At 43.4% G+C, this 19,095-nt stretch overlaps 1 protein-coding gene across 3 annotated transcripts; it reads left to right on the forward strand.

Annotated features, from left to right (window-relative positions):
- Positions 1 to 132: 132 nt before the first annotated feature.
- LOC118231244 (sodium- and chloride-dependent betaine transporter-like) lies at positions 133 to 15,003 on the forward strand. Of its 3 annotated transcripts, none has more exons than XM_035424891.1 (16): positions 133 to 483; positions 1,149 to 1,393; positions 2,104 to 2,238; positions 2,877 to 3,017; positions 4,133 to 4,211; positions 4,841 to 4,864; positions 5,621 to 5,762; positions 6,538 to 6,672; positions 8,130 to 8,233; positions 8,772 to 8,896; positions 9,857 to 9,969; positions 10,111 to 10,242; positions 10,679 to 10,772; positions 11,180 to 11,280; positions 12,581 to 12,709; positions 13,888 to 15,003. In XM_035424891.1, exons 2-16 carry the CDS (start codon positions 1,201 to 1,203, stop codon positions 14,047 to 14,049), a joined length of 1,809 nt encoding a protein of 602 aa, XP_035280782.1. In that variant the 5' UTR covers positions 133 to 483; positions 1,149 to 1,200; the 3' UTR covers positions 14,050 to 15,003. The 3 variants fall into 3 exon arrangements, with proteins under 3 accessions (XP_035280782.1, XP_035280783.1, XP_035280781.1); XM_035424892.1 differs by having other exon boundaries at positions 1,188 to 1,393; XM_035424890.1 differs by having other exon boundaries at positions 1,191 to 1,393.
- Positions 15,004 to 19,095: the final 4,092 nt, after the last annotated feature.

Below are 19,095 nucleotides of genomic sequence, written 5' to 3' on the forward strand. Positions count from 1 at the left end.
CTCTCTCTCTCTCTCTCTCTCTCTCTTTTTCCTCCGACGCTTTGGGCCCTTTACCACTATGAGGCCCATGGGCTCAAGCCGGAATTTTCTCTCAATTCTCTCTCTCTCTCTCTCTCACACACACTTTTTTCCTCCGACGCTTTGGGCCCTTTAACACTATGGGCTCAAGCCCCGGTAAGACCCTTCGGTAAAACGGCCCTGCATGCAATTATTTTTGTAGGCGTAGCCTACAGTGCTGAACAGTCAACCGTAGTATTGCATTAAGTAATACGTTAAACTGGAACAGACGATGTTCTGCATTCCTGGAGTCTAACCAGATGTTCCTTTTTTACGAACTGGGTAAAACTTTGTAAGCGAAGTCGTGTGCGTGAGACTAGAGCGCCCTCCCCTACCGTTCCGTACATTATGTTTCCAGACCGCATATAGTATTCTGCGGATTTAGGACTACGTAGCCTACAACAAGAAACTTTCTCCGCTGGTTACGTAAGTACTGTTATCCGTAATTATTTTTCTGGTGTTATTATTTCGAATGTAGCAATACTCTCCCGATTAAAAATGGTCCGTCCTGTGAAATTTAGGATGTGTTTTAGAAATTTATGCAGTGGTGCAGAGTGTTTTTTTTATTTTTTATTTTTGTCTGCAGAAAATCATCGCTGTGATATGTTTTTCGTAAAACAAAAAATGGAGAATACTTGAAAACTGTAGATGGCAATGAATGTCAAATACTGATAAAATATTGCAATCATATACTTTTCCTCACAGTGCAAATATAGACTTGTTACCACAATCACATGTCTAATATTTTGGCAGTAAAAACATTGAATATGTTCAATAAGATCACGGATGTATTAAAAGTATGTTGTTGTCACTTAGTGGGGTTTCAGTTAATAAGCTTTTTTTTGTACGCCACTTTTTTGCTGGTTTTTCATTTCCTGTCGAAAACTATAGTTTACTCTTTCGCTAATGAGAATTAAAAAAAAAAAAAAAACGTTGTTTGGCATATACAGAACAAAATGGGTAGTGGACTTAAATTTTGAAATGAAACGTCTGATCACAAATGCTATTTGATGCTCAAGTTGTTCTTAAAAAGGCTGCTAATGCTGTAACGACTTTTCATCAAGTTCAAGATGTAAATGCGTTACATTCAGGCTCTCGACCGTTAGAGGCTTGTCTGTGCGTCTCCTCAGCAGTGCAGACACCATGGAACCCACAGCTTCAGACACCCTGGCTAGTGGGGAGGAGAAACCTGAGACCGTCAGGGGGCGTGGCCGCGGGATGAAGGACAGGGGAAAGTGGGCCAATAAAACGGAGTTCCGCCTGGCAATGGCTGGAGCCGTAATTGGGCTGAACAACATCTGGCGCTTCCCCTACGTCGTCTACTTGTGCGGAGGAGGTGAGTAGAGAAAAGGTTATGTAAGTAAAATTAGAAGAAGAAGAAAAAAAATGCTATTATACATTCTGTTTTCATGCGGTCAGAGGCCAGTTTCACAGGGCTGGATGTTCCATCATGCTTTTTGTTTTCAGCCTTATTCGGAGTGCTGTGGAAGTCATTATTCTAGAATATTCTGTGCCTTTATCCCTGCCCCCACACAATTCAATGTACCCGTTAACTTAAACATGTTTACAGCTCATTTTAATGATGCCCCCTGTGTTTCTCTTCAACAAATGTTCTCCTTTCTATTCAACGGCATAGCATTGCTATGTTTGTACAGTCAGTGTGCAGTAGATGCTGCTTTTGTACTTATCCCAGCATTACTTAGAAGATCAGACATTTTAAAATTAATTTCATCTCTAAGTTTAGCGATTTCATCTTTCATTGACCGCGTTTATGTCCTAGGATGACAAGTGTAACCAGGATGACTCCTACATAGTGCTGTGCTGCACTTCAGTACAAAAAAAAATAATAGCATTCATTCATACACCTGCACGTACACTTGCACACATGCAACAGTCCAGGTTAAGAATGCTATTCAAATGTGCAACTGCTCCATCACGCCCAGGATTTAACCCCAGTTCGCGCCTTCCCCGGTGCCTCAAACGAGTCTCCTCCGCCAGTGTCAGGTTTGCAGATGCCCCTCACGATGACGACGTCTCTTTTGGCAGGTGTGTTCCTTGTCCTCTACCTGCTGTCCCTGTTTTTCTGCGGGATGCCCGTGCTTTTCCTGGAGACGGCTATCGGGCAGTTCACCAGCGAGGGTCCTTTCACCGCCTGGAGGAAGATGTGCCCCATATTTCAGGGTAAAATGACCCGTGCTATTACAATAGAAAAACGGGAAGGCGAAAGTCTACTGTTTAATCTCTTGTGGGCCAGTGCGTTTGAGGTTACACTGATGAGAGGCTCCAGCTGACATCCAGAACTAACGTGAAACCTTTAATATGGGGAAAATTCCACTTCCCATTTCATCGTTAAAGAAAGGTTATGACAGCAATATTCCCAACACACTTTTAGAATTTATTTTATTGTTCCAAGCTGGTTCTGTCAAAGGCACTGAAAAATATTAGCTTCGACATTTGCTGGTAGTATCCCCTCACTATTATAATTAGTCATGGAAAAATCGCAATGAATCATGCAAAAAATCACGGAGGATATTGTTCAAAAGTATTTTCCTACCTTCCCAAGTGTGCATATGGAAATGATAAAATGCTTGAAAATGACAAACATTGTTAATAAAATGAACATGAATGACCGCGGATGATACTGCATAACTAATCTAAATAATATGCCAAGACAATTCCTTCGTCGTTCCCAGTGACTTAAAAATAAAGCTCAGTGCACAGACTTACATTTCTGTAAAATTCTGGGAGTGTTTGGCTTATACATTGACTTTAAAAAAATAGTTCTCTCTAACGTTTGCTTTATTATTGTTTCTTATTAGGCATTGGAATTGCTTCTCAAGTCATTGTGTTATGTCACAGTGTCACTAACGTCGTCATTTTGGCCTGGACCCTTTTCTACCTCTACAACTCCTTTACAAACCCCTTACCGTGGTCCAGCTGCAAAAACGTCTGGAACACAGGTACGGAGCGTATACGTTGTATCCGGAAAGCGACGAGCTTGAATAAAGGTTGTGTAGCACTCAGAGCAGATTGGTTATCAATTAAGCTCAAATGCATTGCGATAATGGTATTTTTGGTAATGCCAGCGTCACACGCAGGTGATCTGTTGAGGAGTTGCCACATTCAGTACCAAGGGCACCGTTAGCTGGCTACAGGCAATAGCAGGTGATGGTAGGTACTACATACTGCAGGCAAATTACCTACGGCTTTTTGAAAAATTCTTCTTTTTGTTTTGTCGGTTGAAAGCGCTGCCCAATTGTTGTAATTAGCGTAGACATTCAAGAATTCATGTGTACACTTAAAGTATCTCCTCCCCCGCTTTTTTACAGATATGCCATATAAATCCATATGCAAATCAAAATCATTTCCAAGGCTACATTTTGGACTGTTGGGGGAGGATTATTGCTTCAGCAGTTTTGACTTTGACCCCTTGGCAGTGTGATTGTAAAAGCTGTGGTACATTTTGTGCATGTTAGCAACTGTTTTGCATTCGCAAACGTTGCACAATACTTAATTGATTCAAGGTGATCTGCTTAGCTGTTCAATTATTATGACAGGCCTGTTTTCTTCTACGGGCCTATATGTTGTCCAAGACTGACCAATAGTGGGCCACTTTATAAACAGGTAGAACCCAGCGCTCGGGAGACAGCATTTTACTACAGCTGTGGTTTCCGTATTGCTCACAGGGAATCAGTCAAAATCGGTGCAGCTGCATAGCAGAATTAATTTGTTTATTTATTTATTTTTTGCTCCGTGATATCAGGCACCACTGAAGGGGACAATAAATTCTATAAAATGAAAAATGTCTCTTGCTCTAATGTGATTGGCCCAACCCGTGGAGACCCGTATAGCTAGACTGTGCTTACCTGAGCGGTCAGTTTAAGCCGATGGTACATTTTCTTACTGTTTTCAAAGTAATAAGATGCAACAACAACAAAAATGTTTTATGGGCAATAGAAATTTGCAGCTATATCTACAATACCTTCATTTGCACGTTCAGTTAAATGCACAGAACATGTAACTGTTGTATTCAGGCTTCACTGACTGTTAACTTTCCGTTTCTGGCCTGCTACAGCTGGTTGTTGGAACCAAAGCACCAGTGCTGATTGGTCATACTTCGACAATGCCAGTGATCCCTACCCTGGCTTTGAACGGTAAAGAATTATGATGATGCTTGTTTTTAAATAGCCATCAGTACAGATGAAATGTGATTGAAATACAGTGTATGCACTGTCTACAGGACATGTTGCTTGTTGTCATTAAAGTCAGTAGTGTGTGGCTGCGTAGCTAGCAATAATGCTTTTGCTTCACGTGCTGTTGGATTGTCAAGGGGTTTCAATCATAATAAGAAAAATAATTAACCGAAACAATGCACTTTATAATAATACACTTTATAATGACACACTCAGGCCCCAGGTTTAAAGCAGTTTAAGGCAGTTTAATAAGGCAATAAAAGATTTAATGCTATGAATGATATATAAATGCTTCATGAAAATTATTTTAAAAAGGTTTAAAAAAAAAAAAAAAAAATCTGGTTCATGTTGAGGGAAGTTTTACTAGTTTGCTTTCCTTATTCCCAACATTTATTCCATATTTTTTTTTATCATCGAGGCATGGATTTGGCAATCAGCACATTTTCGACCAAACCCTGATGGAATCTGTTCACAGGCTATTTTTCAACAGAATCTCCTCTGACTTTGGTATATTTCATCCAGCAGTGCTCCGGGTTGTCATGACCTCTTGTTGTAGTAATTCTCACATTGTCACATTTTTTTCCCCCCAGTTCTGCGGAGGAAGAGTTTTGGAAGTAAGTTTCAAGCATTGAACCTGAGCCTTTCTGTCTGCTTATTTACCTGCGCTGAGCCCTGACGTTACGTGGCTACGGCAGCGCTTGTCAATCCTTCTGTCTATCTGAGGGAGGGGTATAGCGCTTGAATCAGCTGCTCTTTTCTGATTGGTTGGCTCAAAGTTGCCTGGGAAATGTTAGCATAGCTAACGACCGACTGGGTCTGGCAAGGCTTGTTTATTTATTTATTTATTTATTTCTCTCATTGAAACCTATTGTGAACGGAAAAATTCACACAGTTAGTGGGTGACATGGCAATTAATACCCAACAGATTTAATCGGGGGGGGGGGGCTTTTATTCACAAGAAATATGACGGGTCAATCCCGGTCTTGAAAGAAAAAAACAAGCATTACCATCTATTCCATAAAATAAGCCCAACAAGCTTTACAAAGTTCAAGGGAGCGTTTCCAGGCCCTTTGGTTATTGCTGGCATGCTTTCAGTTTGGGAGACGTAGTGCGGGTCACTTCTGGTTCACCAGCTGTCTCATACTGTGTGTTTGTATGAATCGCTTGCTTGTTATCCTGTGCCATGCATGTGTTTTAGTATAAATTAGCTTGGGTTAGCCCATGGCCAGTGGAATGAAGATTTAATACTGGGATACATATTTGAAATTGAATCACAGGGAAAGTCAGGCTTTGGCATGCACACGCACACGCACACACATGCACATGCACACACACCCGAACACACATTTGTGTGCGTATAATCCCCATAGGTTTCATGTGGCGGGGGATAGGGATAGTGAAGAGTTTTCTGCTGATTTGGGAGGAGTACGCTGGGATCTGGCCCTTTGTCTGCTCCTGGCCTGGGCGGCCTGCTACTTCTGCGTCTGGAAAGGGGTCAAATACATCGGCAAGGTGAGTGAGCTTTTGTCTTAACATTCATAGTTAGGGTTTTTATTGGGTACACAAAAGTGAATATGCATCTGTGAAATGCTGGAATGCATGCTTCTCATATTTTTGAAGCAGCTTGTTTTAATTTGTGCACAGAAAAGACAGATGTTTGCATTCTTGTTTAAAAAGCGAGAAATAATTGCTCTACTGTACTACTACAGCACATGCAATCCCTTATGAAAATATCACGTGTTCTAAACCAAATGCGTCCAAGAACCACGCCAAGAACCACATGAAGAGTACACGTGTGAATTATAAAAATAATCCCACTTAGAAGAGTGTTTTATTCACATATTTAAAAAAGGCAATCACATGTGAAAAATGTCCAGTTTACATGTGTCATTTTTTTTGCCCCACATGTGAATATTTTAATTCCACATGTGAAATTGTGATTTTCGCATGTGAAGAGGCAAGCTTCACCTGATTTTTTTGGTATGGAATGGCAAACATAAGCCAGTCTAACTGATTCGGAGTGTAGCACTATGGGTAAGGAACTGGACTTGTAACCGAAAGGTTGCAGGTTCGATTCCTGGGTAGGACACTGCCGTTGTACCCTTGAACAAGGTACTTAACTGAAATTGCTTCAGTATATATCCAGCTGTATAAATGGATACAATGTAAAAATGCTATGTAAAAGTTGTGTAAGTCGCTCTGGATAAGAGCGTCTGCTAAATGCCTGTAATGTAATGTAATGATTCTGCAGCTCTGATTTTGGGTGAACGGTGCGTCCCTCTCAAAGGTGGTCTACTTCACTGTGGCGTTCCCCTTCCTCCTGCTTTTCATCTTCTTCATCCGCGGAGTGACGCTGCCGGGGGCCTGGCGGGGGATCACGTATTTCATCTCTCCGCAATTTTATCCGCTCCGCCACGGATACGTGAGTCTACGGGTCTGTGGGGATGGGAGACGACATTGTTAAAACCTGCAGCCAAAGTGTATCCGGTTCCAGGTTTCAAAACGACAACTGTAGGGCACGACCTGCACACGTAACGGGCACCTTAACTGACGGTGCAAACTCGGGGGGGGGGGGGGGCATCGTGGGTTCTGCGCTCTGAGGGAAAGAGCGCCGAGCGCGAGAGCGCTGGGAATTCTGTCGCCCTCTACTTCAAGTTGGGATTTTTTTTTAGCCATATGGCAACGATTAGCATTAAGCACAATGTCTGTGAAAGGGCCTCTTCAGGCCCTGCGCTGTCTCATTTCATTCCACATTCTCTCCGCATGATGTAACTGACTCTTTATCACAAGGTCCTTTCTCATCCGGGGGAAAGACAGGCATCTTAATGAAGAAAAAAAAGGCTGTGTTTACATTTCATTTTTCCACTGAAAATCTGGCTCCACTCAAAAGGCTTTTGCAAACCCCCCCCCCCCCTCAACCCCCCAGCCCCTCCCCACAATACCACCTGCTGCACTGATTAAGTATATGCAGTGGTAAACCAAGAACAGCGACCAAACTGTGACATTACCGAAAGGAACTTTTAAAACGTTTTGTTTTTTGTTTGATTTGTAAAGTTGTGAAAACATTGTGTTCTCATGGTGTTGTAAAATTGCTAACGTGTGACCTTGACTGATCTACAATACACAGTGCACCCACGTTATTTCGCCCTTGTTTTTTACCCCCCCCCCACCACCCATCCCCCGCCTACCACCAGCATCTCCACACTTACACATCCTCCCATAAGAAACCATCAAATATTTATACCCTTAAAAATGTCGCCCCCTGGTGTCCACAATCCACCAGCTCTCTGAGGTAATCAAATGTATACTAATTATTTAAAACATCCTTAGACCACGAGCGGATACAAAAACTGGTAGAATGGAGACTCATAAAGGAAGGTACACAAGGGGGGGTCGGGGGGGTCGGGGGTCAGGGGGGGGGGTGAGCAGGTGATCAGGGGAGCAGGGGAGCAGGGGAGCAATTTGGAAAATGCTGGCTGAAGCCCCGCCCAGTAATGCTCGCTTTTTGGGCCCGTCTCTCCCGTGTTCTGCAAATCGGTGCCGCTGTTTAAGCAGGGATGGGATCCCGCCTTCAGCCAGGTGGTTGTGGGATCGATGCCCAGGTGGCAAAGGCAAGCTGTTGGAATGGCGCCTCTTTTAGGAAGTACACCCTGTTACGGGACGCCTACGAGCGCTGAAAAGGAAACGTTAATCAGCGCCCCCCCCAAAAAAACAAGGAACAGATCGCTTTCAGTGTCAAAACTGAACAGAGCGCATAACTCAATGTTACGTCACTAACGTGCACAAATTGACCATGTTTTGTAAAGGGGTGGGAGAGTTGTTTTACGGTTGTGTGTGCATTTTAAATAGAAGGCGTGCTCTCTCTCTCTCTCTCTCCAGGTGTGGTACCACGCTCTGTTCGAGGCCTCGTACACCCACGGCGTGTGTCACGGAGTCCTCGTCACCCTAGGCAGTTACAACACATACAAGCACGACTGCTACAAGTAGGTGGTTTACCTGCACTCACCCACAGGTATCAGTGACTGTGTCCTTCGTGTATGTTTTAGCTGTTTAGCCGTTACCCCCAGACGGATTCACACAACTTTATTTGCACAGTGTAAATTTACGGTATACAGGGGAATGTCCTGGGGCCCTCACACATGATTGGCACCTATGATAAAGATGGGCGAAAGAGGCCGTATAAGATAAACACAGGTTATGAACTACATTGTGTGCTACATAAATTGATATTCTTTAATGCTAGTACGTTTGACCAGAGAAGGTTTTTTATTTTATAAACAAAATCATCCATCCTTACATTATCCAAGGTCAGGGTGGTGGGGGTGCTGGAGCCTATCCCAGCATGCATTGGGTGAGAGCCAGGAATGCACCCTGGACAGGTCAACAATCCATTGTAGGGCACACACACACACACACACACACACACACCCTTCACTTACACACTTATACCTACAGGCAATTTATAATTAAATCATTTTATTTCCCAAAAAGATTTTTAAATCGTTTTTGTTCGTGTCACAGGGACTGCCTGGTGCTATGCGCCGTGACCACTGGGACCAGTATATTTGCTGGTGTTGTAATGTTCGCCCTGCTGGGGTTCGGAGCGGAATCTGCCGGCGTGTCACTTGATGAAATCCTCTCGTTTGGTGAGTTAATGGTGCTCGTGCTAATCATGTGATCAGCCCATCCATTGTGCTTTTTAAAAGAAAGATGTTTGTTTGTTGAGTTAATGGGGCTTACGTTTAATGTGACCATTTCGTCCGGTGTACTTTTTAAACAGATGTTTTATACATTACTCCACCCACTGCGTGAGATGTGCCAAATGATACCATTTTCTGTTTTTATATGTCCTGTGAAGCACTTTGTGTCAAAAATAATTTCAAATTATTATTATTATTATTATTATTATTATATCAGGACAGGTGTCAATATGAAAGCTGTATAAAGCTGACAGTTGCTTTGCCGTAACAGGATTTTAGAAAACCAATGAGTCAAATCTACTCATTTACACCAAGAAGTGCAGTTAAAAGGATTATACTGACGTGGAGCAGTACCAGCCCTGCAATGATGCAATCTAAGCGTAATTAATCACAGGTGAAGGACAATTAAATGCTCATTTCTGAAAAACACACAGGCTAAAGTGACAAATTACCATCATTATGAAAAGAAAACTCAACATTAGTGGTGACTGAAATATTTTATTAGATTTTATTTTTTATTTAAATTAATAGGGGGATATGGACTGGGGGACCTGAGTACAGACTGTTTTGGCAAGGATCTGCTGTTTTATCATTGTTACAAATGACAACCACAAGGGGGCAACCCTGTCCAATTGTTATATCTGCCTGCGCCGTCTCAACGCGCAGGACGTGATAACGGTTTCACTGGTTTAGCACTGTAACATTTTGTTTAGCATCTGGGGCATTGTTTTTCATTTCAATCTATGCATCTCTCTTCCTATAACAAAATTCAGAACCGTTAATTCACACCCTGACACATGTATATGGAACTAACTCATTGATTTATGCGAACTTGTTCCCCTAGTTTTTGTTGAGTTTAAAAACGCGGTTTAAATCCGGAACGGTGATGGTTCTCTCTTCCCCTAGGGCCGGTACTGCCTTTCGCTTCTATGTCCAGAGTGTTTTCTGCGCTGCCGGTACCACAACTTTGGTCTGTACTCTTCTTCCTCATGGTCTTCTTCTTTGTTCTTGACAACCAGGTACGCCTAAAGTTTATGACGGCACAGTTCTTTGAAAGCCAGATTGCGTTTTGTCACCTTGTAGCATTACTGCTGTAGCCGCCCGCGCCTCCAGCCGCATTGTTGTTTTTTTTGTGTCTGTGCGTCTGCGCGTGCTTTCAGTTCTTGATGACGGAGAGCCTGGTCACCACCATCAGCGATGTATTCCCTGAAGCGCTGCGGAAACGCCACGAGGTGCTCGTGCTGGTCACGGTCGCGGTCTGCTTCCTGCTCGGCTTGCCCCTGGTCACACGGGTAACGTCACCGCACGACTCCCGGTGCACATACCTGAGGGTTCGAGTGTACAAAGCCTTGGCTGTTGCTGGTACAGCCCTATTAACCAGCAAACACGTGTTTAGCTAAATGCATTTAATTGTCACGAAGAAAAGTATTTACAGAACCGACCTGAGTTCCTACAAAAAACTTCTTTTTATCTTTTAAAAAAATACTGCTACATACTTCTTCATGGTCAAACGTAATAATTTTTCGAGATTGAATTAAATTTGCTAAATGATAATAATACTTTCAGTGGTGCATATTTATTTCCTGTGGTGCACTTTACAACAGAGGAAAATAGAAGCTCCGCTCTAAGATCAAGATACAATACATAATGAAACACAAATGTTATTCATTTGTCCATAGAATAGACCCAAAGTTGTTTCAGTGGGGGCTTTCTCCTTGCTTTTCTCAGGAGGGGTACACCATGACTGCCATTTTCGGTGTGTCCGCGATTAGCCTGATGTTTATCATGTTTTTTGAAACGATCGCAATTGGATGGATCTACGGTGAGTGATTTCCCCTGGTTCTTGACTTAAATGCAGGGGCCTGTTAGGTTTTGTGAAGCCAGCTAACGCAAATAAGCCCTGGGTGTGTTATGCCTCCTTCATAGCATACCCCCAGGTCAAACTCCAGCTGGTAAACAAATCTCTTTCCACAATAACACAAATTTGTAGGAGCTGCTTTAGCGAGGGAAACGATTACCGTGTGTTCCCCTGATTGGGGCCTTCTTAAATGTATAAAAGCCTGAAATTCTTTTCTCCACTTCAGTTTTTTTTGTTTCAGTTGTCGAATAAGAAAATTTACTGTACCGTGTCTGCACAAGCTGGGTGCTACGACCTCTCTGAAAATAAAATATCTAATTAGGACGACGTTTCAACCCGGTTGGCTAAACAAGCTGTTTTTGACTTGGCAGGTGCAGACCGTTTCTATGACAACATTGAGGACATGATTGGATATCGGCCATTTCCCTTGATAAAATACTGCTGGCTGTTTGTCGCTCCCTTGTGCGGTATTGTGAGTGTCCTCACCTCGCCCATCTCTGTGTCCCCTCTCTTTTTCCCTCTACCTCTTTCCCATTCCACCTCTCTCTTTCTCCTTATCTCTCTCTTTGCCTCACACTATCTCACCTATCGTCTTCTTTGGTTCCACTTGAGCGTCCGATGCTTTCTCACTAATGCATTAATCAGCAACTCTGCAACTGAAACTATATTCGGCAACAAATCTCAAAGCTGCCTCGCTTACGTTTATTTTATTCATATGATGAATAGGTTGTGTTACTTTATTGGATATCAAATGAATTCCATCACATTTACCGGCAACATAAAACTAAAAATTATGCGGTCTGGAGTTGGCTGCGCAAGTCCCAGGCTAGCAGCGAGCATGGCTAAAGCTACATCCATTTATCCACACTTCTGTTGTACAGTGTACCATTACAGTACCATTAATGGGGACTTCACTGATGGTAGCCCTAGAATTGTTTTTTTTTATGATCATTGGTGAGCAGTGAGCTCCACATGTTGTCATGTGACCGGCAAACAACAGCTGTTTAGCCCTAAAGCTGAACATCCGATGGGAGGGTGATCTCTAAAGTCCGTGATACAGGGTTAAGGGAATGCAGATGGGCAATTTTCCCACAAATGTGACCGATGGTATTTTTCTTCACCCCACTTTAATTTCTCTCAATGACTTTGGTCCCATTTGCTTTATCTCCATCCTTCTTGCAGGCAATATTGCCCAACTACAATCCTTAAACATACTGCTTGTGTATCATGGCCTTAAAGAGCTCTTTGTTGCCCTGATGAAATCCATTGTAAATGGGAACACTCGCCCCAAAATGTGGCTGGGCATGCTAATTTGTTAGCCCGTATGTGTTTTTATTGGATAATGATGACACCTCTCGCTAACAAGAAATATGATGTGGCTGGTCTTTGTCTTGCAAGAAGAAGGAGAGTGATGATATCTTCAAAACAACACATTCAAACCTTCATTATGTGCAATGAGCCAACAAGTTCAATGGACCATTTCCATGCCCTTTAGTTATATGTAGTGTGGTGTCCCAGCAGAAAAATATATATATCTATCAATCAATCAATGAAATGAAATTTATTTGGTGCATTTTAGAAAGGATTTGTCATAATGTGCTCCACGGTTTATATACAAAGAGATTGGCAATGCATTTAAAAGGGTCAAATTAGAATTACTGCGATAGATCGCCTGTTCAGGGTGTAATCCTGCCTCTCGCCCCAATGCACAGTGGGATTTATGAATATAGTGACTTTGTTTCATTTCTTTCTCTGGGTCTCTGTTGGCACAGGCTTCCATCATCTACAGTCTGGCCACGCCCTGGATTGAATCGGGCATTTGGACCCCCCGCATCGGGGTTTTTCTGTTGCTCTTGCCGATGTTGTGCATTCCTCTCTTTGTGGTGGTGGCCATTTCCAAGGTGAGTCTTCGCATCTGGCGGGACGCTAGCGGTCCCATCTGGCGTTTACTGAGGCCGTAGCCCTGCGCAGAAACGAAACGAACGTTTGTTCGTGTCCGTGCTGTTTCCCTGCGGCGTCCTGTTCAGGAGCGTGGAAACGACGGTGGCGCGGTTTCCGCTTGCAGAATGGGCCGTGTTCAGGTTGCAGCGATGATTTAATTAGCCGCGTTTAAGACGTTCGCCCATTATCTATGTGGCAGTGTATTGTTGTTGATGCCGTAATACGAACACATTGCTTGACTTTTTATGAGACTATAAAAAGTGTTGTAAGATTCCGCTGAGAAGGCTACTTCGTTCCTGCGTCTGAACACGTGTGCTTGAATTTTTTATCGGTAATGAACCTTGTGGGGCACTGTGGGGACTGGGGGACACAGTGAATTGCTTCTTTAATCTGTTTCTCAACCCTTCCATTAGATCGTTGTCTTTTTGTTTATGGCGTGTATCAGGGTCTATGTTCCTAATTTCTGTGCACCAGTCATTACTCTGTTAGGCCTATGTTTAGAGATGGTGAATTAGTTATGCTTTTTCTATGTGTTTCTCTGTCTGATTGTAAATGATTCATGTGTAGCTGTTTCTCTGTGTTGATTGCTGCTGTCTGTCTGATTGTGACTTGTTCATGCCTAGATCTGTTTCTCTGTGTTGATTGCTGCTGTCTGTCTGATTGTAAATTATTCATGTGTAGCTTTGTTTCTCTGTGTTGATTGCTGCTGTCTGTCTGATTGTAAATGATTCATGTCTAGCTCAGTGTTTCTCTGTGGTGATTGCTTCTGTCTGTCTGATCATAAATTATTCATGTGTAGCTGTGTTTCTCTGTGGTGTTTGCTTCAGTCTGTCTGATCATACATTATTCACGTGTATCTCTGTTTCTCTGTGTTGACTGCTTTTGTCTGTCTGATCGTAAATGATTCATGCCTAGCTCTGTGTTTCTTTGTGGTGATTGCTGCTGTCTGTCTGATTGTAAATGATTCACACCTAGCTCTGTGTTTCTCTGTATTGATTGCTTCTGTCTGTCTGATTGTTAATGATTCATGCCCTGCTCTGTGTTTCTCTGTGGTGATTTCTTCTGTTTGTCGGATTGTAAATGATTCATGCCTGTCTCTGTGCTTCTCTGTGTTGATTGCTGCTGTCTGCCTGGCCAGAATGAGGATGACGTCACAACGCCTGCCAGTGACCTGAAACAGGCCCGTCCATCCAAGCCGCGGCTGAGTCTGTGCAAGAACGCCATCTTTAGGGGAAGCGAATCAGATGGCGTGCGAGCGTCTGGGGAGAAGCCGGCCGAAGAGGGCACCACTGCCGTCTGAAGACAAGTCTCTGGTGATGTCATAGACCCTCAACTATCAGCATGTGACCCGGTCACTGCTACGCAGTCGTCCTCTCTACGGCGGCCAGAATGGTTTCCATGAATCGACCAAAAAAGTCAATCATCATCCAGCATTCAACGCTTTTGTTATAATAATCATACATTACATTATCACAGGTGCTACTCCCAGTTCATTATTAAGTCATGTTATCAGCCTCTTCTTTAGTACAGTTGAGCAATTGTGTTTTCACACTGCTGATTTGGTGTTCACCCGAATGAGGTTTTAGGAAAAAGACAGGAATGTTTGTGTCCACTGTCACAACAGGGACTTCCACACACAAAATTATAAGTCTTTACTTATTGAAAAGAAATTCATCCTGTAGTTACACACACGTGCGCACACACGCACACACACAAAAACAGTTTTTTCCAAAAGGTTCGGATCATCATCTTTCAAATTTGATAACAGAGGCACACTGACGGCGCAGAACTGTTTGTGTACGCGCTGACAGGTCTCTCTGTCAGACGAGTTATGAGTGTTGACACTGTTGTGGCAAGTGATTAGCTTTCAAACCTTATCTACAATATTTGTAGGTCACTTATTTCCCCTGGGAAGTGATCTATGTCCATTATGAGCCACTGGCGAAATGACCTCGAACATTCAAATTCACATCATCTTTCTGTCCATTGTAGTCCTATGACATTTATAGAAATTTGTACGATGCCCTAACCATTTTTTTTTTTTTTTTGAAAACCTACTTACCCGTACTAAGATTAGCTAGATTAACTTGATTAACTTGGTGAAATTAAAATACATTATAGTAGTTTTTGCTTGAAGTGTATTCAAGCCGTTTTTATACTCTTTGCATGATACAGGACCTAATTTTTCAGATGCAGTCCTTTACATTAATGTCTCATTAACTATTGTACATTAAAATTGGGTGTTTGAGCTCTTGAGCTGTCTGGAATAGATCGTTTGTGCAAATGACTGTCTTGACATTGCTGTTTTAACACTGCAGCAAGTTGTCAGTGAATATACCATCGAAGCACAATAAACCCAGTGTTAATGTATTGTTGGACATGCCAAAAGCCTAAAAGAGATCGTGTGAAACCCCGTCCATCAGAACAGTTTAAAGGTCAGTGGATCTGCTGAGCGTCGCCTCTGTTTGAACTCTTTCCGCTAGCCCGTGCTAAAGGCAGTGGAGGAGCACTGCTGCAGCGTAACGTTTGAAATTGACACCTTTCACTGGCAGAATTCCGTGTCTTTCAGAAGCCCCTGAAATTGATTGTCTTGCCTATGGATGGTTCCATCATTGGCCCCCCCCCCCCCCCCAAATTGGCCAAATTTAATCCCCAGGTGATGATGACCCTCTGGCTGTGGCCCAACGCTTCGTTTGATGTGTCAACTGTGGGATTTGCCAAACACCTCAAGCCCACAATTTGAAACGTTTTGCTTTCTGTACATTTCACGTACGGGGGTCAGATATTTCTGCCGAGAATGTTCAAGACGTCTCTCACACTTTTTGTAATCTTTTTTTTCTCGTAATTGTACTCTTCCGTTTTCCCAATTTCCCCGCCACAATCATTTTTTCAGAAAGTAATTTTATCAGCTCGGACCCGTCGGTGAAAAAGGCAGTGAGAAGAATGCGGACTTTTGAAAGCTGACAGAATGGAAAATGGAGGGGATCTCAGTTTAACAGAGAAGCTTCTTTCTGTGCCCCGCTGTGTAGGAACAGAAAAAAAATGCCTTGAGCCGGGTTTGGAAGGCAATGCGTACGAGTCAGTTTTCTCACACCGTTCTTAGAACGCAAATGCTTCAAAACCTTCGTCGTCGAAATTAGGGTCATGCTTTCAGTGAAACTCCACAGAAGCTTTCATAAAGCATGTGTAAGACCTTTAAAAAAAAAAAAAAAACATGGCACTGCTCCTTTACGGAGCTCTCAGGAACAACCGATAGCCAACCTGGAGTGATTTTGACGATGTTATGTGAGAAATTAAACCATCCACGTGGAAACTTGAGAGATATATATATATATATATATATATACAGTACAGAGTGAAATAAATTAGGACCCTAAAATCAGCTTCTTGGTTCAGGTTTTAAATCATGAAAGTGGCAGAAAGTGATGCGTGATGGCTAATGAAAATGAGTCTCCTCTTGTCATGATCGCCGTGGCTGGCAGTCCCGCGGGTGCACGGTGCGGGGGTTCGGGTTATTCATTTCACGCCGATTAGATCGTCGTTGACGTCTGGCCAGGTGCGGCGGACTCCGGGGTGGGGGGGGGATGGGGCTGTCCTGCCGTCGTCGTAATTAAGCTCCTCTGAGCGTCCCGGGAAACGGACAGCGCCGCGTCACCGTCGTAGCGCGCGAACGAACCGAACGCTCCCCGTGTCCCTTATCACAGAGCCACAGAGCCCCGCTACCTTATTGGAGCCTCCGGCCAGCCAGCGCTCTGCCAGGTGGACGACTTACCTTCGTATGTGCGTGCATGGCGTTACATCAGAATTAAAATTTAAAAGAAAAATGGGAAACTTCATTCTCGTTTTCCTTTTTCGTTTACACTTTTAATTAAATTTCGGGCTGAATAATCCTCCTCGTATACAATATGAACAAAAAATACTGCATAACATTCACTTTATTGTTTATCAAATATTTTCTATGCTGGGCAATGTGAGAGAAATGCATAATCTTTTAATTGTTCGGATAAAATATTTATGAAATATTTCATGAGAAAAAAATTCTTTGTGCTGCTAGGGTTGCCAGACGTCCAGTTTTCAACTGTTTTCAAAATGTCCGGCTTCAAATGATTTCCACAGGTCTGGTCGGTTTGTAGTCCAGTTTGGGGGACTGATGGAAGGAATTTACTGGTAGTTTGTAAGGACTCAGCGTGTCAATGACTCCTCGGGCCACCCCCCTCCAACAACCCCCCACACCTCTTCCCAACAGCTCCAGCTTCCAACAGTTCAAACCATGTTCGCGACACATGTTTGACAAATTCTAAACCTGGCAACCCTACGTGCTGCCCTTCAGCATGCATGTCGAGGCCCAGCTCGCCTCTGGCCAAACACCCTCAGACTGCCTGGGGAGCCCATTAATAGGAAAGCAATTATAAGAGAGAGCCTTGGGCAAGGCACTGCGTAACACTACCCAGCCAGGGAGAGGAGAGGTGGACACTTGCCCAGGAGCGATGTACTGTCTCTGGAGAATTCAATATGAGTAGCGCAGGGCTTCTTTACTGGCTAACTCGGAGTCACACGATCTCACTTTAATTTCCTTAATTTCACAAACAATCGGTGTTACAGGGTTGTGGATGTGATGAAAACTACCGTCAGTATAGACAACCGGCTTTAATTTTACGGTATTTAGACGCGTGTATGTTTTGCCATTTTACAGGGACAGCAGTCTTTGTGTCGAGTCCCCCCATAGTTAGCTGTGAAGGAATAAGTACTGTTCCCATACTGGCAGGCACTGAATCACTGTCCTCCTTTACGGCATTAAAAGTTGAAAGTGGGCGGAATCACATGGTTCTAAAAGCAGGTAACTAGGAGAACAGTCTGATCTCTGCAAGCTTGGTTTGTTTGGATTTCTTTATTTCAATTGCTGGGCACCACTACGATTTGTACCTGGGTCACCTTTAGACGGTGGAATTTTTCCACATCCCCTTTAGGGGATTTAATTTGAAGCTTAGCAAAGCCTGTGAGAGACTACCCGGAGATAAAGAGCATCAATCTTCACGTTTTTCCTTCGTAGCACCATCTGTCTGCATCTCCGTGAAAAATCCTAATTGAACTCCCCGTTTGTTGCTGTCCTCAGCAAGAAGTGAAATGTGAAAAGAAGCTAAAATTATGACAGCAGTTCCCATCTCGCCGTCATCTTTCAGCATTGCGGCATTGTGTTCTAACTAGTCGGAGTTAAGTGAAATAAATCAAAAAGGGTGCCCTTCATAATGTTCTGTGCGCCACGATTTTAGCTTTCCAATCAAGCAATTCACATGTGGTGAAAGAGCTGATTTTTATACATTTTGGTTTGACCATGTAGATAGCCCCCCCCCCCTCCCTCCCCCCCAAATTCTGGGCACCATAAGGTTTGGGACTCATTAATGGTATGCAAATGAAAGTAGTCAGGTTAAGTACTTTGTCGCATGTTCTTTGTAGTCATGTTAAGTACTTTGTCGCATGTTCTTTGCATGTACAGTAATAGCTGCTTGTAGTCTGTGACCCACAGACATCACCAGGTGCTGAGTATCTTCTCCTGTGATGTTCTGCGAGCCTCCACTGTAGCCGTCTACAGCTCCTGCTGGTTTACAATTCAATAATTGTGGAGTACGGAGCCAAATCGAGAAAAAAAAAATTTGTCTCTGTCCCAAACATTATGGACATATATGCAGATGTCACATGCAGTCTCCCTATCCGGTGTTCATTTAGAATCACTGATGTTCCCTCGTTGAGAAAAGAAAGGATGCGCCTTTGTTTTCCAGTTCAGGATCTTGGAGTGCATCCATCTTGGCAGACAAAAGCAGGATTTCTGGGACAGTAAATTAGGCCCATTTAAAACATGGATGATTGACATCTCCTGCTTAAATCTTGATGCCTCCTGGGACACATTGCTGTTTCCTAAATTCCTAAGTGAGCTGTACATCACCAGCCCCAGCTGTGCAAAATTCTCCTGGCAGCAGTATTCTTGTCAGGTAGAGATTAACTACTTTTTCTTCTTAACAAGAAGTGAAAATGTCTCTCGATTAACTGCTGTCTGTTTTTTGCCTTGGTGCCATGAGTGGCACTGTCGCCTCACAGCAAGAAGGTTCTGGGTTTTAATCCCAGCCTGGGCCTTTCTGTGTGGAGTTTGCGTGTTCTCCCCGTATCTGCGTGGGTTTCCTCCAGGTACTCCGGTTTCCTCCCACAATCCAAAGACATGCAGGTTAGGCTAATTGGAGACTCTAAACTGCCCATAGGTATGCGTGTGTGAGTGAATGCTGTGTGTGCCCTGCGGATGGATTGGTGACCTGGCCAGGGTGTATTCCTGCCTCTCGGCCAATGCATGCTGGGA

The sequence above is a fragment of the Anguilla anguilla genome, chromosome 7 (assembly GCF_013347855.1).
Source record: "Anguilla anguilla isolate fAngAng1 chromosome 7, fAngAng1.pri, whole genome shotgun sequence".
In the NCBI taxonomy this organism is placed as follows: Eukaryota; Metazoa; Chordata; class Actinopteri; order Anguilliformes; family Anguillidae; genus Anguilla; species Anguilla anguilla.

Excerpts from the sequence above, each read along its gene's own strand:
- LOC118231244 (XM_035424891.1), top strand. The coding sequence starts at position 1,201 with ATGGAACCCACAGCTTCAGACACCCTGGCTAGTGGGGAGGAGAAACCT. Across the intron at positions 1,394-2,103 it reads CGTCTACTTGTGCGGAGGAG|GTGTGTTCCTTGTCCTCTAC; the intron begins GTGAGTAGAGAA and ends CTCTTTTGGCAG. Across the intron at positions 8,234-8,771 it reads TACAAGCACGACTGCTACAA|GGACTGCCTGGTGCTATGCG; the intron begins GTAGGTGGTTTA and ends TTCGTGTCACAG.